The sequence below is a fragment of the Monodon monoceros genome, unplaced genomic scaffold (assembly GCF_005190385.1).
Source record: "Monodon monoceros isolate NGI ecotype Baffin Bay Population unplaced genomic scaffold, NGI_Narwhal_1 Super_Scaffold_1, whole genome shotgun sequence".
NCBI lineage: Eukaryota > Metazoa > Chordata > Mammalia > Artiodactyla > Monodontidae > Monodon > Monodon monoceros.
In genome coordinates this window covers 83720491-83748199 of record NW_021703765.1, presented here as the reverse complement: position 1 = coordinate 83748199, position 27709 = coordinate 83720491, and the positions used below count along the sequence as shown (strand labels likewise).

Here is a 27709-nt window from a genome sequence, read left to right as displayed (position 1 = left end):
TAATCAAGGTTCTATTCGAGGCAGCTGTGTAAGCAGTCCTTGTTTAACTGGAGACAATGAAAAATTAATTCAAGCCCAGCGTAACTAAGTTTTCATAGAAACAATGAAACCCCTTGAATATTATCATCCCTGACAGATGTTTGCTGACTGTCCTGATTTACCAAATTACCTGTCAGGTTTTACTACTCTCTCTACCAGCCCCGCAGAGCGCAGGCTCTGTCTCGGTGCCACCTGGCTGATAAAAAGCTGATGGTATAAATGGAAAATATAAACTGTGCTTTCATTTTTTTCCCTTCCACGTGCCTCTCCTCTGCTCTTCACTTGTTGGTTATGAACATCTCTGCCCTGTTCTTTTTACATGCATTCATTAGAAACATACATATACACTTTAGTGGAGGTGGGTGAAAGCACTCTTTCTTTTTTCCCCATCTGAGAGCTCATTAGGACTTTTAACATCTGTCTTTGTAAGAGAGGCAGAGTGAAAATCACATTCGGACCTGATCTTTGCTGTGGAGAGGAGATTGCAAGGGAATTGGGCCCCCTAGGCCCTCGCCGTGCTTGTCCTGACTGATATCATCCTTAATACCCTCCTTCTCTTCTCTCTGACCTTGACCTCACCGTGGTCCCCTCATGCATCCTGCCCCAGCCACACTGCTGGTCCTTGGACACACCTAGCATAGTCCCAAATCCAGCCAGCTGTCCCTCTGCTGGGAACACCCTTCCTCCACAGAACCAAGAGCCTCCCTCTTGGACTTTATTCTGGTGTCAGACATCACCTCCTCGAAGAGGACTTGGCTGACGGCTCAAGCTCACCCAGCACACCGTCCTCAACATCCCTCCTCGTGCAGGTGTTCCCCTGATATATATTCATCTGTCCTCTCTCCCTTTCTCTCTTTTCTCTCTCCTCTCCGGACCGGAAGCCATGAGAGAGAAGGATCTTCAGTGCACTCGGGGCTGGAATAGCGAGCATCTGGTACAGAGAAGCATCTTAACAAATTCGTTAAACGAACGAAACTGAAGAGTGCAGGGTACCGCACAAAAGAACCCCCAGGAGGCATTCTTTTCTGGCGTCACCTTGACTATGCTTTTCTCTGGACCCACTGTTTCCATCTACCCAAGAAACGGGCACTTTGAAACTCTCACCTGGCGGTACTGATGATAACTGAGGGCTGCTGGGAGGCTAAGAGGCACATCCCCGGGCCACCCCAGCAAGGGTCCAGGGTTTCATGGTCTCCATTTCGTGTACCAACCTCGCTCTTGCACTGACCTCGTTTTCTGGCTTCCATCTTCTCCTTGTCGGCTTATCACGAGAGGTTAAGAGCCTTGACTCTGAGTTAGGCTTGCCTGGGTTGCAATCCCAGCTCACCAGCTGTACAAACCTGGAGAGTTTCTTAATCTCTCTGTGCTTCAGTCTCCTCCTCTGTGAACCAGGGATCATTATAGTACCTACCTCGTAGGGATGTCGAGATGAAAGGACTATGTATAATGTACTTAGAATAGTCAGGTGCAGAGCAAGCACAGTAGAACTATTTGCTATTATCATTTATTGGAAATTTCTTCTGGCTCCCCATACTGGAATATTGTACATCACCTAAAACTCTTTGTAGAACAGGACGGACATCAGCATCGATAATAAAGCTGTTGGAGGGAAGCCGGAGGAGAGCGTATCCTTGGAGCCACCTATGGTTTATTTTTATTTTTTCAATTTCATACATTTCAGCCCTTTCTTTCTCACTGGAACTCTCTGCTTCCCACGAACCGTTAAACTAAACATCTCCATCACTAAGGGGCTCTGCCCTGCAAGGGAACTGCTCTTCTCTGTGATTGCAAGATGACACTAGGAAGAGATGTTTGGGGAAGGAAATGAAGCAGCCACAATGATTGCTAAACACATCCCCAGCATGGTGGGCTCCCTAAATCGCACTCAGGCACAGTGGCGGCAGCAGGTAGGACGTGTCTTTGCACGTGTTCCTCAAGAGGCAGCGGCTGTGTGACGGATGCTGGTTTCTGCTTCTTTTAACTTAGGATTCTGCCCATCCCTGCCTTTGATAAAGATGGGTCTGGGGGGACCACTCCCCAAAAGAGGCATAATAATGTTCTGATCTGTGGGTCTCAGAAGACCAGCCATGCTTGAGTGGTCCTGGGAAGGCTTGGAAGAGGGTCTGGATGTCTTCTGAGGGGTTGATGAATGGAATCTGCTCTTCAAAATGATGCATCCATCTGGTATTATTCCCCCTCCCCCTCAATTTCCAGTTGCTGTCCTGTGACCATGCCCATAATAAAACTATAATGCTTGATGTCTGCAAAGCACTTTTATAAACTCTTTCAATGAATTCTCAAACAACTGTAGGAGGCAGACGTTGCTATTATCATCCTGGTCTGCAGACGAGGAAACACAGACGTAGAGACGTTCAGTAACTTGCCAAAGTTCAGTTAGTGTGTTGAAGTATAAGAATCGGAACCCGGGCAGTCCTATTTCTGAGCCCCAGCTCTGAATCATCACGCTATATTACTTCCATGACGTGGCAAGGCGGCTGGGAATATGGCTACGTATTCACCCATTGCTCGTCTGAAGGAAGATTAGATCACAGGGATGCAGCTCATGGGAAAACAGCATCCTTCTTCCATTCATCCTCAGGAATCATCTCAGCCTGACATACCCTAGATGGGCAAAAAGCGAACACTCACGTTCCTGATCATTTCCCTCTATGGTATGGTTGCAGTCAATACAGGGCTATACCTGGGTCCATACAGTACAGGGTCCATACCTGTTTTATCAGCACTCATATTCCCAGTGACTCGCAGGATAATTATTACTGGTTTTAACTGAAGTCGAGTTGATGTACAATGTTGTGCCAATCTCTGCTGCAGAGCGAAGTGACTCGGTTACACGCATATAGACATTCTGTGTTTGCATCCTTTTCCATCAGGGGTTATCACAGGATACTGCATACGGTTTCCTGTGCTATACATTAGCTGGAAGGATAATCATTTGACTCTTGAAGACAAGTACAAAAATTCAGGTTCTCGCTCTGAGACCCTCCAATCAGTCTGATATACTTAGAAGGTTCCCTCCCATGAGGCTTTAACAGGTCATCAGGATGCAACATTTGAAGACTCCTTGGTTCCCAAGCTTTTGGTGGCACAGCCTGAGCCGTCCTCTTCCCTGTAGGTCTCCGAGTCCCGTGTGGCAGCCTGGCACGAGTCATCGAGATGAAGTCGTGTCATTCTTCCTTATGACTAGCACATTTCAGGCTTGGGTGAGGCTGTGAAGTTCTTGCCGGCTGGAACGGCCTCTCAGGGAAATGTCTGTAAGTCTGGCAGTGCTTAGTACCATGCCAGCATATGCGAATTGCTCCATAAATCCCTTAGCGGGTGAGCAGGGTTTCTCCTCCTTTGTCACAGCTACGGGACAGGATGAGAACTATAGAGGGCAGAGTAGGTTCGCGGTGGGAGGGAGCCTGGAGCATGATGGGTTTGCTTTCCATTCTCACGCCTCTTCCAGAACCTTGGGGCTCCCATCATTGGCTCCTGGGACACTGTTCTCCCAGCTCATACGGACTCTCTTGGCTTATTCCTTCATCTGCACAATGTGTCAGTACAGCATAACAAGCATCATTCATTTATTCAGTCGTTCAGCAAATATCCCTCATACTCTGAACACAAGGACCTTCTGATTCCAATTCTTCTCCTGTAAACTGCGGACAGGATAACTCGACATATTGTTGCAAAGGTCATTCCTGTGTTTATTCACACAGCAAGGATTTTCGTCCCTCCTCTGTGCCGGAAACAGATCTAAGCACTAAGAATGGGCAAGTCCTGGTGCTTCCCTGGTGGCGCAGTGGTTGGGAGTCCGCCTGCCGATGCAGGGGACGCGGGTTCGTGCCCCGGTCCGGGAGGATCCCACATGCCGCGGAGCGGCTGGGCCCGTGAGCCATGGCCGCTGAGCCTGCGCGTCCGGAGCCTGTGCTCCGCAACGGGAGAGGCCACGACAGTGAGAGGCCCGCGTACCGCAAAAACAAACAAACAAACAAAAAGAATGGGCAAGTCCCTTCCTTCCCTCATGGCGTCTACATACTTTTGGGAAGAGACAGATAGTAAACAAACAAGGTAATTTCACACTGGTGAGTTCTAGAAAGAAAACGAAACTGGTGACCCGTGTGAGCGGTCACAGACCGCCTCTCTGAGAATACGACAGGTGCACTAAGACCTAAACATCTGAATGATCCAGTCATGCAGAGTCTGGTCAGAGCAAATAGCAGGTGCAAAGGTCCTGTGGCAGGAACAAGCTTGGATCGTGAGCTACAGGTGCCACAGCGGCCAGGGTGGAAGACGACTGGTGACTGATGACAGAAGCATAAAGGGTATGACCAGGGAGGCGGGCAGGGGCCAGATCACCTCCAGGACCTCGGAGGTCAAGGTGAAGCGCTGGGATTTTATTCTGGGTGTGATGGGAAGCTCTGGAAGGCCAAAACAATAAGAGCTTCTGCGATCTGATTTATGTTTTAAACAGAACTCTGTGGCTATTTGGAGCAGAATGGATGGGGGCTGCGACTGGGGAGCAGAGAGCTCAGATTAGGTGAGAATTCAGAGAGACCTAATGTAGAGCCTATACGCTGCACGTGTTCGTAAATAGCGGCTGTCTGTACGGCAGATCCACTGCACACCCAGGGGAGATGCTCCAGGGACACTGAAGACCCCGGGGCCACAAATGCCATCCCAGAACTTCCCAGGAGTTACCAGGATGGATTGGCAGCGACATCCTAAAAATCCACACCATGATTCCCACCTTGCGTGCTACTCTCAGGCTACTTGCCAGCCCAGTCATGCACGAGGAAATAAAATCCAAGCATCAAGAGATCAAAGAGCTTGTTAGCAGGGTGTGGGTGTGGGTGGACGGTGGTGTAAATCAATACGATTTCTATGTAACATGTCAAAACCCATCACATTCGCAAATGCCTGTACCACTTTCCTCGGCTAGCTCACTTCTGCAATTTATTTCACAGAAATAATCACAGAAGTTCAAGATGGTGTTTGGACAAGGTTATTCAAAGGCCAGGCCAAAGATGGTAGAACCTAAAGACCAGTTAATAATAGGGTGTTGGTTCAGATAAATGATGCCATATATCATAATAAGTGATGCTTTAAAAAAAAAAGGTGAATAAAGAACTGTATGTGCTGATATGGAAAAATTACAAGGTATATTGCTAGGCGAAAAAAGAAGCAACATAATGCTTTTAAAATTGAAGTGGGGGAGGAAATATATGTATCTGTGTGTGTGTGTTTTCATATGTATAAAATAAATATCTTTGGAAAGGGATGTGATAAAGCGCGAACTCTGATGACCTCTGGGGAAGGGGGCTGGGTAAGTGGAGGAAGATGTAGTCTTCTGGTATGTTGGCCTGTCTACATTTTGCGTTTGGAACTGTGTGAATGTATTACCTACCCCCCTGCCCCCCACCAAAATAAATGAAGAGTAAAAAAATAATAAAAGCAGAAGGGGAAAATATGCCTTAGTAAAATGACAAACTACGACAAGACTTAGACCGTTGGGGTTGGCTTACACATAGTCCAAGCAAGGAACAGTCAACCCACAGGTGCCCACAGGTTACTGCTGTTCCTCTGACCTCCGTCTCTGCCACCCCTTCTAAGTTCAGGTTGCCCTGAGGGTGAGAGCAAAGCCCACAGCCGACCAGCTACTGAAACCCCATCAATTGTGAGCCAGGAGTTTCAGCAGAGGAACGAGGAGGAAGGTGGGCAGAATCGAGTTTCCAGATCTTGGGGATGACGTCCAAGTCGGCAGGACAGTGTGGTTGTGATTGACATTTGCCACCATCAGGAAAGAGGGCTGCGCCTCTTTCACACTTCCAATGCAAGGAAGTCCGGGCCATTGTGTAAAAAAGTCAGGAAGAACTTAAAAGAAGCTTTGCTCCGCGGAAAATACAAGAACCAACACTCTACATAGGCTCTTGACACAAACCAATTCCTTTCTCACGAGTACTCCACGAAGGTACTTCTGTTATTCAACATCTCCCCTGCGGATAAGACGCGAGGAGATGGGCTCACCTGCACAAAACCACACAGCTTCCAAGTAGAAGAGCTGAGTCTTGGATCCGAGTTGCCTGGGCAACAGAGGCTATGCTGTTTGTTATTCACGGCGCCATACTGCTTCGTGGGGTACTTGGGAACGGAGACACCACATGAGCAAAGCTTTTACTTTTGGTGCAGAAAGAAAAAAAAAATTAACGTTACATTTTTTTTTTAAAGGGAAATAGTTCATTTCCACTGCTGTCTGCCACTTTCTGGTGAAGACCAGTCAGGTGTGAGAAGGACCCTCAATCTGAACAAGGGTCCCCAGGTTTAAAGGATTCAGACAACGTGGATAAAACCAGGGTCTCATGGCAGCTCGGTGGTGGCTGGAGGATTCTGAACATAACACATAGAGCCTTGGGGTATTACAGCACTGTCCCCACAGCCCTGTCTAGTACCTAGTTTGCTCTCTGAGGACCAGTAGTGTAGGGACAGCTTCAGGAGGACAACTTCGCCCACGCCTCTGAGTCAGATGGGGCGCCGGAAACAGGACCGTGGATTCTGAAATGCACCTGCCCTTGCCGGTGGCCACGGCGCTGGCCCCACATACTCCCCTTACAGTTAATTAGTGGTCTGGAAAGAGCCTGGGGGACTCATGAACGTGACACAATCAACTGTTTCAGGACAGACGCTGAGAGATGTATTTACTTTATACATTTTCAGTTTGGGCTGGGGACCACGCGTCGGGCTGCGATGGGAGGAAGAAAACAGAAAACTCGTCATTCTGGCCATGAAAGGCTATAAACGAGGCTGGGAAAGGGCCTTCAGGGTAAGAGGACAGGCCTTTCAGCATCTCTTCATTTAGCAATCTCTTCCTTGCGGTGGGAGAAGCGAGGGCAGTGTTTAGAATCAGACAGAACAGGGTTCACATGGCCCTGAATAGCTGGGCGAGGTTGGCAAGTAATTCAACCCCTCCGGGTACTCAGTGACCCAGTTTACCTGTTGTGGTGTCGTAAATCGCCCTCCAAACTCAGCAGCATAAAACGATCGTTTTAATGTGAATCAAGAATGCTGGAAGGGCTCGGCTGGGTGGCTGGCTAGACACCACCCTCTGCCTTGATCAGGGCGTACACAGGGAGAGCTGGGCTTTCTCACGGCATGGCGGCCTCAGGGCATTAGAATGCTGACACGCTGCCTGCAGGCTCTGTGGTGACCTGGCTCTCAAAGTCACGGAGCATCACCTCTGCTTGCACACTGGTCGTCAGCCCGTCACTGAAGTCTACCCAGCTTCCAGGGGGAGGAGACAAAGGCCCCTTCTCTTAACGGGAGAGTAGTGGGATCCAGAGAGCAGGCCAGATGGGGACGTTGACAACACATCCATCGAGAACATTCTTGGAAAACACAACCTCTCGTACGCAGGGCCATCGTCGGAAAACTGATGATGTGAATATCACAGTACGGTTTGGGGGGAATGGTGCGCTGGTGTGTCCAGTGCATCCACCATCGTGAAGGCTCTCCCAGGTGCCCCGTCCTAGGCACTGGTTTTGACCCCAGCAGCCATCCCTTCTCTGTGGAAGTATGCCGCTTTCCCTTGGAGAGCAGATGGCCTTCATTGTCGGCGGCCTCGATGGGATGATAAACCATGGATGCTTTACTTTTCTTTTTAATTAAAAATTTTTTTAATTGAAGTATGGTTGGTTTACAGTGTTTCAGGTGTACAGCAAAGTGATTCAGTTATACATACCTATATATACGCACATATACATATATATTCTTTTCGATTTGTTTCCCTTATAGGCTATTGCAAGCTACTGAGTGTACTTCCCTGTGCTATAGAGTAGGGCCTTGTTGTTCATCTATTTTATATATAGTAGTGTGTATCTGTTAATCCCAAATTCCCAATTTATCCCTCCCCGTCGTTTCCCCTTCGGTAACCCTAAGTTTGTTTTATATGTCTGTGAGTCTATTTCCGTTTTGTGAAATCACTGGATCATTGTTTTAGATTCCCCATATAAGTGGTATCATACGATATTTCTCTTTTCCTGTCTGATAACTGCACTTAATTACGGTTGATGCTCTACTTTTAAACAGCACCAAGCAATGGAGAAACCCAATGGCCATTTCAGACGTCAGATCAAGTTTTGATGACAGAACCAGCTCTCGGGTCGCCAAGGAAAATCTCTTCTTCTCTCAGGCTGCTTCAAAGCCTATCCTCTACCTGTTCCCCCCCGCCGCTCCCAGGGGCTTCCAGCAAATGCCCTTGGGAGAGTTTAGTTTCTGTAAATCACAGGAAACACCAATAACCTCAACCATCAGGGCTTTAACCTTCGTCACAGCTGAAAGTGGGAGGAAAACAAACATTTTACGGAGCACACACACAGTGTGTATATCAGTAAATTCTCTGCCGCACATGTTGACGTGAGTCTGCTGTGAGTTTAGGGTGGGCTGAGTGGGGATGCTTTAGACTTCTCCCTTTAGGGACCTGGAGTGTCCGCTTCACCCCACTGATGGCGAGGTTTTCATTCGTGGGCGTTTGCCTAGCAGATTTTCTGTGCCATCTTCAAAGAGCTCTTAAAGAAAGAACTCAGTCTGGGCAATTTCCTTCAGGGAACAGCAGATTATCTTTGTGGATCATTCCCAGAAGCTCTGCTGAAACGGTTTACGCTCAGAAGCTCTGAGCACACTCGTGTCCCAGAATTCTCCGAAAACAAACAGCTGAGCAGAGCTGTGAATATAAGGTCTGCGATCGAGGCTGCTAAAATGAATACTAACGGGCATCTTATTCTCCATGTTCAATGGTCTTCGCTTTTGGAAAAGCCCTTCTCCTTTCATGAGCTGCCTGACTGACCTGGTCTCCTTCGCCACAGAGCATGCCTTAAGCGTACTGACTGAGGGGCTTGGGAGCTGTGGCGGTGGCTGCTGTCCTGAGTAGAGGGAAGAGTGGGATGAGTACCATTTGGTTTTTCTACGGAAGTGCAAGGACCCAGAGGATGTCTTCCGTCTAGACCGGCTGGCTGGAGGATGCTGGCTGACCTACCACTACACTAGAAGCTGGGAAGGAGGGAACTCCACGCCCCAGGCAGGTTTCCTGGTAGGGCTGATGCTTGATGAAAACCGAGGATGATCAAGGATAAGGTACAGGAGGAACAATGCGAGTTTACAACACGTGCTGGAAGCACAGCAGTGTCATGACACTTGGTCTGTTTAGAAGGCGTCATAGGTATGTGGTGACAGTGAAGGTGAGCTGAATCTCTGAAAGGCCTCGCCTCAGTTATAAATCCCTCTAAAGGAGACACACAGTCCAGGCCCAGGAAGGCTATTTTGCTGCCGATTTGATGCCTTGAAGATACAGGCAATTAACCCCCTAAAGAAAACAGGCACGGTTTTACCCAAAGTGGAATGTGCAACTGGTTCAAACCGGCCACTTTTGCACAATTCATTCGCTGATGGACTGTCTTCCTGAACAATATTCCTTTTGGTTGATCTACACTGTGATTTTAAAAATCTGAGCAAATGTTTAAAAATTGGGAGATTTTTCTAGGACAGTCTGGATTTTCAGCTGTTCTAAAAATAATCCAGAGATCGGGCCAACACGGGGCCTGCGTCCTCACCTGGGAAGGTTCCAGCGTCCCCCCTATGTGGGTGCAGTCTGTCCTGCTCTCCACCTACCTCACCCGGCATGCAGGGCTAGCTGTCTGGCTCCTTTGTGTCTGCAGCCCCTGGTGAAATGGTCCGATTCCTGTGAGGATGCCCTGCTTGAGCCCTGCTGTGTGGGCAGCCTCTCAGCTTGCAACTGACCACACACACCTGTAAGGTAGATTTGCAAATCTTACCTGCAGCATCGAGACCCCCTGCAGTCTCCCAGGAAGGGGGGGTGGGGAGGGACCACAGAGCCATGGAAATGTGCACCATTGGTTTATTTACACAAAAATGTTAGGAGCAGACCACCGAGATGCCCTACAACAGGGGGCTCTCAAAATAAATTAAGGTTTTTTTACTTAATAAGTTGTTAGGCAGCTAATGAACAAACTAAGTTTGGGGCAGGCAAAGGGCTTTGGCAATGTCAAGTTACGAAAGGAGATCTATCACAGGCTGATCCCAACTGTATAAAAGTATTTATATGTATAATAATGGTAATAGCTACATAAGGTATGGAATGTGGGTTTAAAATGTGTTTTTTAATACTTTTTTTATGATTATAAAAGTGACATAGGGGCATTGAAGAAAATAAGGTTAATAAAAAGATAAGGAAGAAAAACTAAGGAGGAAAAAAAAAAGAAAGTCTCCTGTTGGGGCTAGTGTATCTTTAACACCTCCTGGGTATTTGCTAATCCCTTTCTAACCCCAAGGTCAAGTGCAGAGCCTTCTGCTGGTAACACCAGCCAGCTAGCCATCAATAGTATTTGTTCATTTAAATTGTATTCGTTTACACTCGCCTTTAATTCATGCAGTGAATATAAGCTTTTCCTATGTATTTATAGACATGAAGTTTATTTTAGAAGAAAACATTGTAAAAAAAAAAGTATTCGCACGAATATTCAAGTGGATGCTTTCTGCCTCGGAATGTCTTCATTTCTTTTCTTTATCTGCCCAACAGTGTGACTCTCAGTTCAGGAAACCACGGAGAAGAGCTACTGAAATAATGTACACAAAGCATTTTGTAAACGGCCAGGAACTACGAAATACACACAGTATTACTTTGTATGTTGTCAAGCACTGTGAAACATACAGGATATTACTGTTATTTAACTTTCTGTATTTGAGATACTACGTTTGCTTCCCCAGAGAGATCTAGTCCACCCGAATGCTAATGTTTTAAAAATAAAACCTAATATGGAACTTTTAAAATGCACAAGTGAACCCATTTAAATACAGGCGTTCAGGAGATAACAGCACAGGTGTGCGAGGCCAGGTCGGGAGGCCTGCAGGTGGCACGCAGCGACCCTCGGGGGGAGCGAGTCCTGCTCAGAACCCTGGAGGCTGCATCGCCAGCATGGAGTTCCCTGTTAACTTCCAAGAATGCCCATCAACAGGCACATGAAAAGATGCTCTACATCACTAATCATTAGAGAAATGCAATCAAAACCGCAGTGAGGTCCCACCTCACACCTGTCAGAATGGCCGTCACCAGAAAGTCTACAAATGACAAACACTGGAGAGGGAGTGGAGAAAAGGGAACCCTCTACGCTGTTGGTGAGAATGTAAGTTGGTGCAGCCACTATGGAGAACAGTGTGGAGGTTCCTCAGAAAACTAAAAAGAGAGCTACCATAGGATCCAGCAATCCCACTCCGGGGCATATGCCTTGACAAAACTGTAATTCAAAAAGATACATGCACCCCTGTGTTCATAGCAGCACTATTCACAAGAGCCAAGACATGGAAGCAACCTAAGTGCCCACTGACAGATGAATGGATAAAGGAGATGTGGTACATATGTACAATGGAATACTACACAGCCATTAAAAAGAATGAAACAATGCCATTTGCAGCAACATGGATGGACCTAGAGGTTATCATACTAAGTGAAGTAAGTCACACAGAGAAAGACAAACACCATATGACATCACTTATATGTGGACCCTAAAATACGACACAATGAACTTATCTATGAAACAGAAACAGATTCACAGACATAGAGAACAGACTTGTGGTTGCCAAGGGGGAGGGGGGGTGGGGGATGGGTGGATTGGGAGGTTGAGGCTAGCAGATGTAAGCTATTCTACAGAGAATGGATAAACAACAAGGTCCTACTATACAACACTGGGAACTATATTTAATAACCTGTGAAAAACCATAATGGAAAAGAATATGAAAAAGAATGTATATATATATGACTGAATCCCTTTGCTGTACAGAAGAAATTAACACAACATTGTAAATCAACTATACTTCAAAAAAAATAAGTAACTAAAATAAAAATTAAAAAAAAGAATGCCCATAGTTTAAAGAAAACCCTAATTTTTGGCGTTTCTCCTAAAGGAATGAACTTGGGAGAGTAAGACCCAGGGAAAGCTTAGGGCGAAAGCGTGGATTAGATAAAGGTGCAAGCCTGGGGTCGAGGGGAGCCCTGGGTAGGCTGTGCCCTCCCTCAATGTTGGGCTCACTTCCCAGGCTTTATGAAATTCTTGATCCCCAGATGCTCAGACTAGCCCAGATCCCAGGTTTGAAAAAGATTCAGAAGGTGGAAGGGAGAGAAAAGAGCAAGTAGAAGGTGCTTCCCAAGGAACATACACTCGGAGGACCACAAAATGTGTTCCTGTGCTCAAACACGCCATCCATACCTTTCATCTTCTTTGACTGCTGCCACAGAGGGATCTGCTTGTTGCTTGATTCACTTAAAGTCATGGGGTTTGGACAGGATATTAATTGCTCCCTTGGCCTCACAACCCAGAAGGGTGAAGCACCATCTAGTAGGTTGTGAGTTGATTCTGTGTGGTTGCCGAGATGCTCAGACTGCTAAAACATTACTCTAGCGGGGTGGAAACTAAATGCAGCACAGTTGGGTGTGTGTATGGACCAGGTGCAACGTCTCTTCCTGGATCTGAGGGTTTACAGACGTGGCTCCAGGACCAGAGTGCACAGGATCTTTCAGAGGTGCTGGGCTACAGGGGGAAAATGCTCCATCGAAACAGCTGTCTTGAAGGATGGTCTTCTCCCTCCCAATTGTACACAGAAGAGGCTGTTTCACCAGGGAAGGAAGCAGGGGCCCTTATGTTTCTGAGAATCTCAAGTTGGGTTGAGCCAACAAGCTCATGAGCTTGCGAGTGGTTCCTTCCCGAGTTGAGCCTTCAGGTGAGAAACCACTGAGCTTGGCTGACACCCTGATTGCAGCCTAGTGAGATACCCTCAAGAAGAGGACCCGGATAAGATGTGCCTGGATCTCTAACCCGCTGAAACTATGAGACAATAAACGTGTTTTTTCTTTTTTGCGGTACGCGGGCCTCTCACTGCTGTGGCCTCTCCCGTTGCGGAGCACAGGCTCCAGACGTGCAGGCTCAGCGGCCATGGCTTGCTTATGGGCGCAGCCGCTCCGCGGCATGTGGGATCTTCCCGGACTGGGGCACGAACCTATGTCCCCTGCATTGGCAGGCGGACTCTCAACCGCTGTGCCACCAGGGAAGCCCAAACGCATTGTTTTAAATGTCTAAGTTTTGGGGACTTCCCTGATGGTCCAGTGGGTATGACTCCACGCTCCTGGGTGGGTTCGATCCCTGGTCGGGGAGCTAGATCCCACATGCCGTAACTGAGAGTTTCCCACAGGCTGCAACTAAGACCCGGCGCAGCGAAAATAAATAAATAAATATTTTAAAATATGATGCTCTTTAAATAAATAAATAAACGTCTCAGTTTGGGGGTGTTTTCTTACAAAACACTAGACAACAAATACTCTTGGCCTGTGCTCTCCAGGCAGAGGGAAGTAAGCCCTCACATCCCTGTGAAGTTTGCACCTTCCATGTCATCAAAAGCCCTTATTTGAGCTGCGGTCAGTCTGTTCCTACGTGCTCCACAGACTTTAGTTTCCTTGAAGACAGGGTGTGGACCTGACTCAGTGGGTATCGACCTGGCACGGAGCACAGCACCTCAGACTTACGTGAACCAAGCAATGTTTTCTGAAAGTCCAGCTGAGGAAGTGAGTGAGCGGGGACATCCCTCCGTTGTGTGCTGGTAAACAGGCCTTCCGACAATGGCCAGAAGTCCTAGTTTGTGATGTTTGCCAATTGCCATGGTGTAAATACTGCCGGTCGCCGCATGAGAGATTGGGGAGGAGATTCGAGCAATCCAATCAGCTCTCACGAGCTGGCACTGGATGGCTTCAGCACAGCCCTGACCCCAGTCCTGACATGGCGGCTCTTCTGCAAAGGCAACAATTACCTTCTAAGACATCATGTTAAGAAACCTGGGAGGATGCAGGGAATTCCAGGCCCTCACAACCACCCAGCTTGTGGCCAGTCTAACTCAAAGCAGTAAAAAAACCCTCTAGAATTCAGAAGGAAGGAAACGCTGGTTTTAAACCACAGTTCCCGCTACCGTGACATCCAGCGCGGCTGACAGTGGAAAATCACGCATGATGTTTACGATCTCTGCAAACACACCTGGTCCCAACGTCAAATTCCCAGAAAATCAGAACACACAGGGTTGCCACCAGGACTCTTCAGAACCTGCTCCCGTACAGCAAAGCTTATCTCCCTCGCTTTGAGACTCCTTCTGACTGTGACATAAAGAACTATTTACACACACAAATCCATTGCCTGTTAATGAACACGTTCCCTTTAACTTGCATAATCAACACTAATCTTGTGGGTTAATTAGATTTTATGTGCATTTGATTCAGGAGATTTAATTTGACCTCTGATCTCGTGCTTAGAGCAAGGGACCCATGCATGCATTTCTTTCTAGCCACGTTTTCACATGGTGAAACGCCCAACACTCACCCCTCAGATGTACTAACAATCCTTCTTGGCGTCATGATGCTGAAGGTTGGGGTTTGATCCAGGAAGCTGTTCAGGACACCAGATGTGTTTGCTGGCTACACACGGAAGGCAGGACTGAGGAAGGGGTCTTACAGATAAATGAACTGGGTGTTTCTATAAACTTATTTATTTAGTTAGTTTTGGCTGCATTGGGTCTTCGCTGCTGTGGGCAGGCTTCTCATTGCAGTGGCTTCTCTTGTGGCGGAGCACGGGCTCTAGGTGTGCAGGCTTCAGTAGCTGTGGCACGAGGGCTCAGTAGTTGTGGCTCGCGGGCTCTAGAGCGCAGGCTCAGTAGTTGTGGCACACGGGCTTAGTTGCTCCGCGGCATGTGGGACCTTCCCGACCCGGGCTCGAACCCGTGTCCCCTGCATTGGCAGGTGGGTTCTTAACCACTGCGCCACAAGGGAAGTCCCGAAAGAACTGGGTGTTTCTAAATGCAGTGGAGCATTTGCAGAGTTTTTCTGGGCAGGTTTGAAGAGTTCACTTAAGAAAATACATCCAGTAATGGAAGTGGATGTTTCTTCCTTTAGCGCTAATCCCTTCAGGAAAATACACTGACAGACTGTATCAAGAGCCCTAAAAAAGGATCTAACTTTTTGATTCTAAGAAGCCACCTCAAGCAAAAAGAGAAGTGGACAAAATTCATGTGAAAGCTCGTTTGTTGCTGCATTATCTATGAAAATAAAACTTGGAAACAAATTAAATAGCCCGAACTATGGATACGGTGATTTATGGAATGTTAAATCTATGTGATGGAATCTTAAAATACTTCTGAGGAATAGTTAATGTCAAAGGAAGATGTTATCAATATAAGTGAAATCATCTTAAGAATCTGGATATATATTACGATACCAAATTTGTAAAATAAGTGAATCTACTACACGTTTACTATACACAGATGTTATCTATGCATTAAACATGGAAAGAAAATGAATCAACGTTAGCAGTGGGTTATCCTTCGGTAGAAGGGGTATTGATGCATTGTTTAAGTTTTGTTCTCATATAGTTGTTTTCACAAATATTCTAAAATGAGTATGTGTTGCTTTTATACACAGAAAGCAATTATGTTAAGTAATATTCCAGAATGTCTGACTAGACTGTCACATACCATCCCTATGCATCACTGCCACTGACTGTCACCTCCTGTCTTTAAAGTCCTCCTGACTGAAGACTGAGTCTAATCCTTTATGAATCCGACACCAATTCTGATGTGTGTCCTTTTTCTACCACCACCAAGTAATACTCTGACACCAGCTGGGTGTCCTACACTTCACCTCAGTTCTGACACTACCTACCTGGAGATCGTGTCCGATCCCACAGGTCAAGGGCTCAGTCCCACGAGACTGTCCCCACCTTCAGATGCCAATCGCAAGTCCAGGTTGTCCCCTGTGCTTCTGACCCTCGGGCTAAAGATTAGAGGCTACCATGACCCCCTCCTTGGGTTCCATTAATTTGCTGGAGCGGCTCACAGAACTCAGAGAAACATTTGACTCACCAGGTTACTGGTTATTATGAAAGGGTATAACTCAGGAACAGCCGGTGATAGAGATGCACGGGGTAAGGCACGGTGAAAGTGGGCGGAGCTGCCATGCCCTCTCCAGGCGCCACTCTCCCCAAGTCTCCACGCCATCACCAACACGGAAGCTCTCCAAAGCCAGTATTTTCGAGTTATTACGGAGGCTTCATTAAATGGGCACCGTTGATGAACTCATTGGCCATTGGCTATTGAACTCAATCTCCAGTCTCCCTCTCGAACACGGAGGCCAGGGGTGGGACTGAAAGGTCCAACCCTCCTCCAATCACATGGTTGGTACCCTGCAACCCGCATCTTAAGGTGACCTAGGAGGCTTTCCAAAAGTAACCTTATTAACGTAAACAGAAGACAGCTTTACGCTCTCATTCTGCGAAATCGCAACGGTTTTCAGAGCTCTATGCCAGGAACAGGGATGAAGACCAAATATGTATTTCTTAGTATAAATCACAGCATCACACCCTTTGCGCAAAGGACAGACACGCTGTAAGAAAGCAGCCTCTGATAAGCAAGGGCAACGGCAGGGCAACGGGAGATGACACAGCCTCGAGGACAAGAGTGTAGGTGGGGAGAATGAATAAGCCTCCGCAAAGCACAACAGACCGTGCAAACTAATTTCTGCTCCCAAACCCAAACAACAGACCCGCAGAATCAGGGCCCTGCCCTTCCTGCCAGAGATGCCAGAAGCTACAACAGGTGACGTAAGCGTCTCCAGATTTCCAAGCCAAGGTGTAAAAGCTCCGCTAAGCAGTGGTTACTGTGAGTCTAAGGCAGGGATCTTAGGCGGAGACCGGGTCATGGGACCCCGGGTCACCGACGTGGAGGGAGGGGTCCCCGCGCTTACCTGTTGCGCGCGCCGGGTGCCAGGCGCTGGCACACCAGGGCGGCGGTGGCGTGCTTGCCGCCGTTGCCCAGCTCCGGCTTGATGTCCCACTGGCGAGGCTCGCTGGTCCGCGTGCTCAAGATGTTCACCCCCTTCTTCACCTTGGCTCTGCGGGGACGAAGAGAGCAAGAAAGAGCTAAGAGATTACTGCCTCGGCCTTTCCAAATGCGCCCCGCCTCCGCTAAGCTGCGCGCGTTGCTTTCTTTTTCATTTTTCTGTTTTTTTCATATCCGGTGGCACAGTCAGACGAGGGGCCTCAGAGGCGGAGGATGCCGGGGAATTGGCGACTGGAGTGAGAGGGGGATCCACCCACAGACCCAGGAATCACGGAACTTGCTGTTCAGGACTGAGGGTGAGGGAAAGAGGCCTCAGGCAGTCCCCAAACCAAGAAGCAGCTCAGCTGAGGGGTCAGGAGAAAAGCCAGCCTGCCCAGGCCAGTCATTCTCAGTCAGGGGCGACTGTGTCCTGCGGGGACACGTGGTGACGTCTGGAGGCATTTTAGGTTGTCTCAACCGTGGGGAGAGTGCTGGCACCCCGGGATGCAGCTAAGCAGCCTCCCAATGCACAGAACAGCCCTCCCTTCCCCAGCAGAGACTTCCCCAGCCCAAAGTGCCCCAAATGCCCAGGTTCAGAAACCCTGGTGGAGGTGCACACACTGCTTGCTCCACTTTGTAGCTGTGTGACTTCGGGCAAATAATAACCTCTCTGGGCCTCACTTTCCTCCCCTGTAAATGGACATGATAATGGTAACCCCCAGTATAAAGCTGTTGTGATGATGAAGTGTATTAACACATATAAAGAGACTGGAACGCTGTCGAGTATACAACATGCACTTAATAAATGTTAGTTATGGTTTTATCAGTGCAGGCAGGTCCCCAACCTGCTTCACATGACTTGCTGGGTCTCCTCTGGGAACAAGCTCAGCCAGGGACTTTTTATTTATTTTTTTTTTTGCGGTACGCGGGCCTCTCACTGCTGTGGCCTCTCCCATTGAGGAGGACAGGCTCCGGACGCTCAGGCTCAGCGGCCATGGCTCACGGGCCCAGCCGCTCCGCGGCATGTGGGATCTTCCCGGACCGGGGCACGAACCCGTGTCCCCTGCATCGGCAGGCGGACTCTCAACCACTGCGCCACCAGGGAAGCCCCAGCCAGGGACTTTTTAAAAAGGCAAAGCAGTCCTCTTAGGACTGTTGTTTTAGCTATGTCTCTTAGCCTGTCTGAACCTCAGTTTTCTCATCAATACACTGGTGAGAAAAATATCGGATCGAACACATATACCTGCTTATCCTCTTTTCCCAAATTCCACTTAAAGGAGAGTCGAGGGGACTAAAGACCCGTGATGATGGGGAGAAAGGTGCAGCAAACGTAAACAATCTGGGGACCAGTAAGCTGATGTACAAGGGGGTAAAAGGGTCAGCTGAACTTTCAAACTAAGTCGTGAGCCGTCCGCGAGAAAAGCTAAGAACGAGCAGAATTTATACCACGGAATCCCCCCATCTCAGGAACTGGTGGGACCACTAAAAGTTGGAGTCCGTGAGGGCTAAAATAAGGAGGATTAGCCAAAAGTATGTTTATGAAGCGGCCAGGTGCAAACACGCTTCCCTTCCTCTGTAACAGGGTGACTGCCAGACGCCATGTCGGGCCTGGGGGGCCATGAAGATTTGATACCATGACAAACACAGAGTCACTGCGTGACATCACGCACACTGAACGCTGAGATTCCTAGGCCTTTATCCCCAAAGCTGGACCTTCACCTTCTAAGAAAAATACCAGATTCTAGACCATTCGGTACTGACCCTGGTTACTGGTCCAACCAGCCAGCCAGGTTACTTTTCAGTGAAGCTTTTAGTCACCAAGGCCCATCTACGGGCTCAGAGCTTCTAATGGTTTTTAGTCCTTCATTTTGTTTTTTTTTAATATGAGCAAACAAGAATCAAGAATCTTAGGACACTGATAAAGTTTCTACATGACATAGGGAACAAAACAGGCAAAAGAAAAAAGAAATCTGTAGAAAATAGAGCCTATGCAGGAAAGGCCACAATTAACAAAATACACAATCATTCACATTCACAGAGCCATCAGAGAAGATACTGCAATCATGAAACAAAAACAGATTGCTATTTAAAAAACCCAGAAAGGGAAAAATGAGCCCTTGGAAATTAAAGATATTATAGAAGAAATGGAAAATCAGTGGAATGGTTGATGGATAGAGTTGAGGACATTAGTCCTAGGAAGCAGAAAAAAACCCAAAGAAATGGAAGAGGATTACTTTGAGGTTCAACATCTGAACAATATAAAAAACACACAAAGGGAGAGTAGGAATCACCAATGATGTAATTCAAGAAATTTCCCCCAATGAAAGGATGTGAGTGTCCAGATTGGCAGGGCCTCCTGGGTGATGGACACATGGACCCACCCCAAGGCACAGGACTGATCCAGCTTAGGACACTGGGTACAGAGAGGTGAATTCTGCAATCCTCCAGACTGAAGAAAGAATCAGGGATCAGAATGGATTCAAGATTCACAACACGCACTCTGGGAACCAGAAGGCGATGAAAAATATCTTCAAACACCGGAGGGGAAATGATTTCCAACCTAGCCTTTGATATCCAGCCTAATGATGAAGAAAATGTTTCCAGATACGCAAGTTCTCCAAAAATTTATTTCCTACATCCTTGCTCAGAAAACTACTTGAAGATGTGCTCCATCAAACATGGGGGTAAGTATAGAAAGAAATCATGAGACCCAGGAAATGAAGATCCAATGCATGACAGAGATGAACAGGAGGTTCACGGTGAATAGAGGTCCTGGATAACAGCTGAGCGCCAGCATGGAGAAATTCTGGCAACACGTCTTCAGGAAACTGGAATTTTCCTGATAAATTTGATGTGAATGAATGTTCTAAGAGGAGATTTAGATAATCAGTAAAGAGTCTGGGGATAAATCAGAACAAAATAAACAGAAAATGAATAAAACCAAATTAGTTTTTAATTCTGATGATAAAAAATCATTATGCAGGAAAGGAAAAGTCGTCATCATGATTTAATACTTACTTTTACTGTGATTAGCATACGTACTTGTAATATTTTAAACACTGATTATTAATCTAGACAAAATATGATTATTATTTTGCAGGGATGGAGACATAGGAAGGAGTCGGGGAGAAAAGAGAGAAAGATCCTTATTTTTCATAGTGGGAAATTTATAGACAGTGCCTAAAACTAAAAAAAAAAACAACAATGAAGAGGTATCAGCCCTACTTACTATGTCATTTAGTGATATGGACATAAATACCAAAGTAAGAATTTTGCCTCTGTACCAGGAGAAAGGCAGTGGAAGGGAACAGACTACTGCAGCATTTCTTTAAAAATAACTTTTAATTTTGAACTACTTTGATAGTTTGAGATTAACACGAAGTTGCACAAAATATAGAGTTCTCATATACCCAAGCTGCCCCCTGTAATGCTCTCTTATATCATCATACATTGTCAAAACCAGGAAACTGGCATTGCTACCAGGCTATGAACTCATGTTCAGACCTTGTTTAGATTTCACCTGTTTTCACGTGCATTTTTAAAAAAAATTTATTTTATTGAAGTATAGTTGATTTACAATGTTAATTTCTGCTGTACAGCAAAGTGATTCAGTTATGCTATGTATATACGTGTGTAATATACATTCTTTTCCATTATGAATAAGGAATACATTCATATTCTTTTCCATGATGTTTTATCACAGGCTGGTGAATAGAGTTCCCTGTGCTCTACAGTAGGACCTTGTCTTGTTTATTCATCCTATATATAAAAGCTTATGGGCTTCCCTGGTGGCGCAGTGGTTGAGAGTCCGCCTGCCTATGCAGGGGACGCGGGTTCGTGCCCCGGTCCGGGAAGATCCCACATGCCGCGGAGCGGGTGGGCCCGTGAGTCATGGCCGCTGAGCCTGCGCGTCTGGAGCCTGTGCTCCGCAACGGGAGAGGCCACAACAGTGAGAGGCCCGCGTACCGCAAAAAAAAAAAAAAAAAAAGCTTACGTCTGCTAATCCCAACCTCCCCCTCCATCCTTCCCTCACCCCCACCCCACCCCTTTGGCAACCACAAGTCTGTCCTCTATGTCTGTCACGTGCACTTTTTTTTGGGGGGGGCGTGTATAGTTCTATAAAATCACATCACATGTGCAGACTGCAGTAACCGTCACCACAGTCAGAACACAGAAGAATTCCATCACCATAAAGACACTCCCTAATGTTACTTAATAGTCAAGCCTGCCTACCACTCAGTGCCAACAGACTCTGATCTGTTCTCTATCACTGTAATTTTGTCACTTTGAGAATGTTATATACAGTTTTTACCAACAAACTCTGCAGAACTATTTGACTCCTTAAATTCCATGCAAGTTATCTTATCAAAGTAATAGCTTAAAAAATTACACACACACACACACATATACACACACACACACACACACAGCCCTGCCCTGCTAACCTCACAGGGTGGAGGAAATAAATCCTTGTGAATTGTTAACGGGCTAGACATCGCCTAGCAAAGATGGGAGGCGGCGATAAAATACATCTCCCCCTTTCAAGCCCAGGGTACCTAAATTAGCATCACCTGCCCTCCCCGCTGCCACCCCAGAGCAGCAACAGCACTTTTTCTCTAGAAACTTCTTCCAAGTCTTTTTTTTTTTTTTGCTGTACGCAGGCCTCTCACTGTTGTGGCCTCTCCCATTGCGGAGCACAGGCTCCGGACGCACAGGCTCAGCGGCCATGGCTCACAGGCCCAGCCGCTCCGCGGCATGTGGGATCTTCCCGGACCGGGGCACGAACCCGTGTCCCCTGCATCGGCAGGCGGACTCTCAACCACTGCGCCACCAGGGAAGCCCCCAAGTCTTACCTTAAAGTGACTTGCTAAGTGATTTTGCTGAATCATACTTGCCACCTTGGCCAGGAGAAGACCAAGCTGTGCTTGAGGGACAACAATTAAACACACATTGGCAGGCGAAAGCCCCCCTCTGTCTTAATGCGGGGACACCTTCCACCCCGACCGCCCACAGCAACTGCCTCGTGAAATGTGACTTTGCTTGAAGTTGGGTTTTGCCGCATCTGGATTTTGCTCAAGACTGGAGGTTTCACTGAAGCTACAAATTGTTCTTAACACTTCATAGTTCAAGAAAATAGGAGGATTCTTGTTGACTGGTGCAGGGCCTGGTTTCATCTCTGAGTGGGGTAGGGTGATGAGCCTCTGAGATGGGGGGAAGGCACAAGTTTCAAAAGGCCAATCCTCTTAATTAGGTGTTTTCTCTGATGAGGTCAATGGATATTCCTATCTACTTCAAGGAATTAGCTGTTGCAGGAAGTTGGGTTTTAGGACCAGAAGTTTTGCAATGAGAGTCAGTGTTAAAACACAGTGGGGAGGACATTCAAGATGGTGGAGATCACCTTCCTCACCACAAATACATCAAAAGCATATCTACATGTGGAACAACTCCTACAGAATTCCTAGTGAACGCTGGCAAAAGACCTCAGACTTCCCCAAAGGCAAGAAAATCTCCATGTACCTGGCTGTGTGGCTGACAGGGTCTTGGTGTTCCAGCCGGGTGTCACGCCTGAGCCTCTGAGGTGGGAGAGCTGAGTTCAGGACGTTGGTCCACCAGAGACCTCCTGGCCTCACGTAATATCAATCAGCAAGAGCTCTCCCAGAGATCTCCATCTCAACGCTAAGACCCAGATCCACTCAACGACCAGCAAGCTCCAGTTCTGGACACCCCATGCCAAACAACTAGCAAGACAGGAACACAACCCCACCCATTAGCAGAGAGGCTGCCTAAAATTATAACAAGTTCACAGACACCCCCAAACACACCACCAGACACGGTCCTGCCCACCAGAAGGACAAGATCCAGCCTCATCCACCAGAACTCAGGCACCAGTCCCCTCTACCAGGAAGCCTACACAACCCACTTACCAACCTTACCCACTGGGGGCAGACACCAAAAACAATGGGAACTATGAACCTTCAGCCTGCAAAAAGGAGACCCCAAACACAGTAAATTAAGCAAAGTGACATGACAGAGAACGACACAGCAGATGAAGGAGCAAGGTAAAAACCCACCAGACCAAACAAATGAAGAGGAAATAGGCAGTCTACCTGAAAAAGAATTCAGAGTAATGATAGTAAAGATGATCCAAAATCTTGGAAATAGAATGGAGAAAATATAAGAAATGTTTAACAAGGACCTAGAAGAACTAAAGAGCAAACAAACAATGATGAACACCACAATAAATGAAATTTAAAATTCTCTAGAAGGAATAAATAGCAGAATAACTGAGGCAGAAGAATGGATAAGTGACCTGGAAGATAAAATAGTGGAAATAACTACTGCAGAGCAGAATAAAGAAAAAAGAATGAAAAGAATTGAGGACAGTCTCAGAGACCTCTGGGACAACATTAAATGCACCAACGTTCGAATTATAGGGGTCCCAGAAGAAGAGAAAAAGAAAGGGACTGAGAAAATATTTGAAGAGATTATAATTGAAAACTTCCCTAATATGGGAAAGGAAATGTCAGTCATGTCCAGAAGTGCAGAGAGTCCCATACAGGATAAATCCAAGGAAAAACACGCCAAGAAACATATTAATCAAACTGTCAAAAATTAAATACAAAGAAAAAAATATTAAAAGCAGCAAGGGAAAAGCAACAAATAACATACAAGGGACTCCCCATAAGGTTAACAGCTGATCTTTCAGCAGAAACTCTGCAAGCCAGAAGGGAGTGGCAGGACATATTTAAAGTGATGAAAGAGAAAAACCTACAACCAAGATTACCCAGCAAGGATCTCATTCAGATTCGACGGAGAAATTAAAACCTTTACAGACAAGCAAAAGCTAAGAGAATTCAGCATCACCAAACCAGCTTTACCACAAATGCTAAAAGAACTTCTCCTTGCAGGAAACACAAGAGAAGGAAAAGACTTACAATAATAAACCCCAAACAATTAAGAAACTGGTAATAGAAACATACATATCGATAATTACCTTAAATGTAAATGGATTAAATGCTCCAACCAAGAGACATAGACTGGCTGAATGGATACAAAAACAAGACCCATATATATGCTGTCTACAAGAGACCAACTTCAGACCTAGGGACACATACAGACTGAAAGTGAGGGGATGGAAAAAGATACTCCATGCAAATGGAAATCCAAAGAAAGCTGGAATAGCAATTCTCATATCAGAAAAAATAGACTTTCAAATAAAGACTATTACAAGAGATAAAGAAGGACACTACATAATGATCAAGGGATCAATCCAAGAAGAAGATATAACAATTGTAAATATTTATGCACCCAACACAGGAACATCTCAATACATAAGGCAAATGCTAACAGCCATAAAAGGGGAAGTCAACAGTAACACAATAATAGTAGGGGACTTTAACACCCCACTTTTACCAATAGATAGAGCATCCAAAATGAAAATAAGTAAGGAAACACAAGCTTTAAATGATACATTAAACAAGATGGACTTAATTGATATTTATAGGACATTCCATCCATAAACAACAGAATACACTTTCTTCTCAAGTGCTCATGGAACATTCTCCAGGATAGATTATATCTTGGGTCACAAATCAAGCCTCAGTAAATTTAAGAAAGTTGAAATTGTATCAAGTATCTTTTCTGACCACAATGCTATGAGACTAGATATCAATTACAGGGAAAAAACTGTAAAAAATACAAACACATGTAGGCTAAACAATACGCTACTAAATAACCAAGAGATCACTGAAGAAATCAAAGAGGAAATCAAAAAATACCTAGAAACAAATGACAATGAAAACACGATGACCCAAAACCTATGGGATGCAGCAAAAGCAGTTCTAAGAGGGAAGTTTATAGCAGTACAATCCTACCTCAAGAAACAAGAAAAATCTCAAATAATCAACCTAACCTTACACCTAAGGCAATTAGAGAAAGAAGAACAAAAACCCCCAAAGTCAGCAGAAGGAAAGAAATCATAAAGATCAGATCAGAAATAAATGAAGGAAATGATAGCACAGATCAATAAAACTAAAAGTTAGCTCTTTGAGAAGATAAAAAAATTTGATAAACCATAAGCCAGACTCATCAAGAAAAAAAGGAAGACTCAAATCAACAGAATCAGAAATGAAAAAGGAGAAGTAACAACTGACACTGCAGAAATAAAAAGCATCATGAGAGATTACTACAAGCAACTATATTGCCAATAAAATGGACAACCGGGAAGAAATGGACACATTCTTAGGAAAGCACAACCTTCCAAGACTGAACCAGGAAGAAATAGAAAATATAAACAGACCAATCACAAGCTCTGAAATTGAAACTGTGATTAAAAATCTTCCAACAAACAAAAGTCCAGGACCAGATGGATTCACAGGCGAATTCTATCAAACATTTAGAGAAGAGCTAACACCTACCCTTCTCAAACTCTTCCGAAATATATCAGAGGGAGGAACACTCCCAAACACATTCTATGACGCCACCATCACCCTGATACCAAAACCAGACAAAGCTGTCACAAGGAAAGAATACTACAGGCCAATATCACTGATGAATATAGATGCAAAAATCCTCAACAAAATACTAGCAAACAGAATCCAACAGCACATTAAAAGGATCATACACCATGATCAAGTGGGGTTTATCCCAGGAATGCAAGGATTCTTCAATATACACAAATCAATCAATGTGATAAACCATATTAACAAATTGAAGGATAAAAACCATATGATAATCTCAATAGATGCAGAAAAAGCTTTTGACAAAATTCAGCACCCATTTATGATAAAAAGTCTCCAGAAAGTAAGCACAGAGGGAACCTACCTCAACATAATAAAGGCCATGTATGACAAACCCACAGCCAACATCGTTCTCAATGGTGAAAAACTGAAACCATTTCCACTAAGATCAGGAACAAGACAAGGTTGCCCACTCACACCACTATTATTCAACACAGTTTTGGAAGCTTTAGCCACAGCAATCAGAGAAGAAAAAGAAATAAAAGGAATCCAAACTGCAAAAGAAGTAAAACTGTCACTGTTTGCAGATGACATGATACTATACATAAAGAATCCTAAAGATGCTACCAGAAAACTAGTAGAGCTAATCAATGAATTTGGTAAAGTAGCAGGATACAAAATTAATGCACAGAAATCTCTTGCATTCCTATACACTAACAATGAAAAATCTGAAAGAGAAATTAATGAAACACTCCTATTTGCCATTGCAACAAAAAGAATAAAATACCTAGGAATAAACATACCTAAGGAGACAAAAAGACCTGTATGCAGAAAACTCTAAGACACTGATGAAAGAAATTAAAGATGATACAAACAGATGGGGAAATATACCATGTTCTTGGGTTGGAAGAATCAACATTGTGAAAATGACTCTACTACCCAAAGCAATCTACAGATTCAATGCAATCCCTATCAAACTACCAATGGCATTTTCCACAGAACTAGAACAAAAAAGCTCACAATTTGTATGGAAACACAAAAGACACTGAATAGCCAAAGCAATCTTGAGAAAGAAAAACAGAGCTGGAGGAATCAGGCTCCCTGACTTCAGACTATACTACAAAGCTACAATAATCAAGACAGTATGGTACTGGCACAAAAACAGAAACATAGATCAATGGAAAAGGATAGAAAGCCCAGAGATAAACCCACACACATACGGTCCCCTTATCTTTGATAAAGGAGGCAAGAATATACAATGGAGAAAAGACAGCCTCTTCAATAAGTGGTGCTGGGAAAACAGGACAACCACATGTAAAATAATGAAATTAGAACACTCCCTCACACCATAAACAAAAATAAACTCAAAATGGATTAAAGACCTAAACGTAAAGCCACACACTATCAAACTCTTAGAGGAAAACATAGGCAGAACACTGTATGACATAAATCACAGCAGAATCCTTTTTGACCCACCTCTTAGAGAAATAAACACAAAAATAAACAAATGGGACCTAATGAAACTCCAAAGCTTTTGCATAGTAAAGGAAACCATAAACAAGACAAAAAGACAACCCTCAGAATGGGAGAAAATACTTGCAAACAAAGCAACTGACAAAGGATTAATCTCCAAAATACACAAGCAGCTCATGCAGCTCAATATCAAAAATTCAAACAACCCAATCCAAAAATGGGCCAAAGACCTAAATAGACATTTCTCCAAAGAAGATATACAGATTGCCAACAAACACGTGAAAGGCTGCTCAACATCTTTAATCATTAGAGAAATGCAAATCAAAACTACAATGAGATATCATCTCACACCAGTCAGAATGGCCATCATCAAAAAATCTACAAACAATAAATGCTGGAGAGGGTGTGGAGAAAAGGGAACCCTCCTGCACTGTTGGTGGGAATGTAAATTGATACAGCCACTATGGAGAACAGTATGGAGGTTCCTTAAAAAACTAAAAATGGAACTACCATATGACCCAGCAATCCCACTACTGGGCATATACCCTGAGAAAACCATAATTTAAAAAGATACATGTACCACAATGTTCACTGCAGCTCTGTTTACAATAGCCCGGACATGGAAGCATCCTAAGTGTCCATCGACAGATGAATGGATAAAGAAGATGTGGCACATGTATACAATGGCATATTACTCAGCCATAAAAAGAAAGGAAATTGAGGTATTTGTAGTGAGGTGGTTGGACCTAGAGTCTGTCATACAGAGTGAAGCAAGTCAGAAAGAGAAAAACCAATACCGTACGCTAACACATATATATGGAATCTAA

At 45.4% G+C, this 27709-nt stretch overlaps 1 protein-coding gene across 1 annotated transcript in view; it reads right to left on the bottom strand.

Moving 5' to 3' along the window:
• The window catches only part of TMEM132C (transmembrane protein 132C), a 368961-nt gene that overhangs the window by 102664 nt on the left and 238588 nt on the right, over positions 1-27709 (bottom strand). The window contains exon 3 of the mRNA XM_029219888.1: positions 16877-17023. Coding sequence (XP_029075721.1) covers positions 16877-17023 — 147 coding nt within the window. The remainder of the gene's footprint in view (positions 1-16876; positions 17024-27709) is intronic.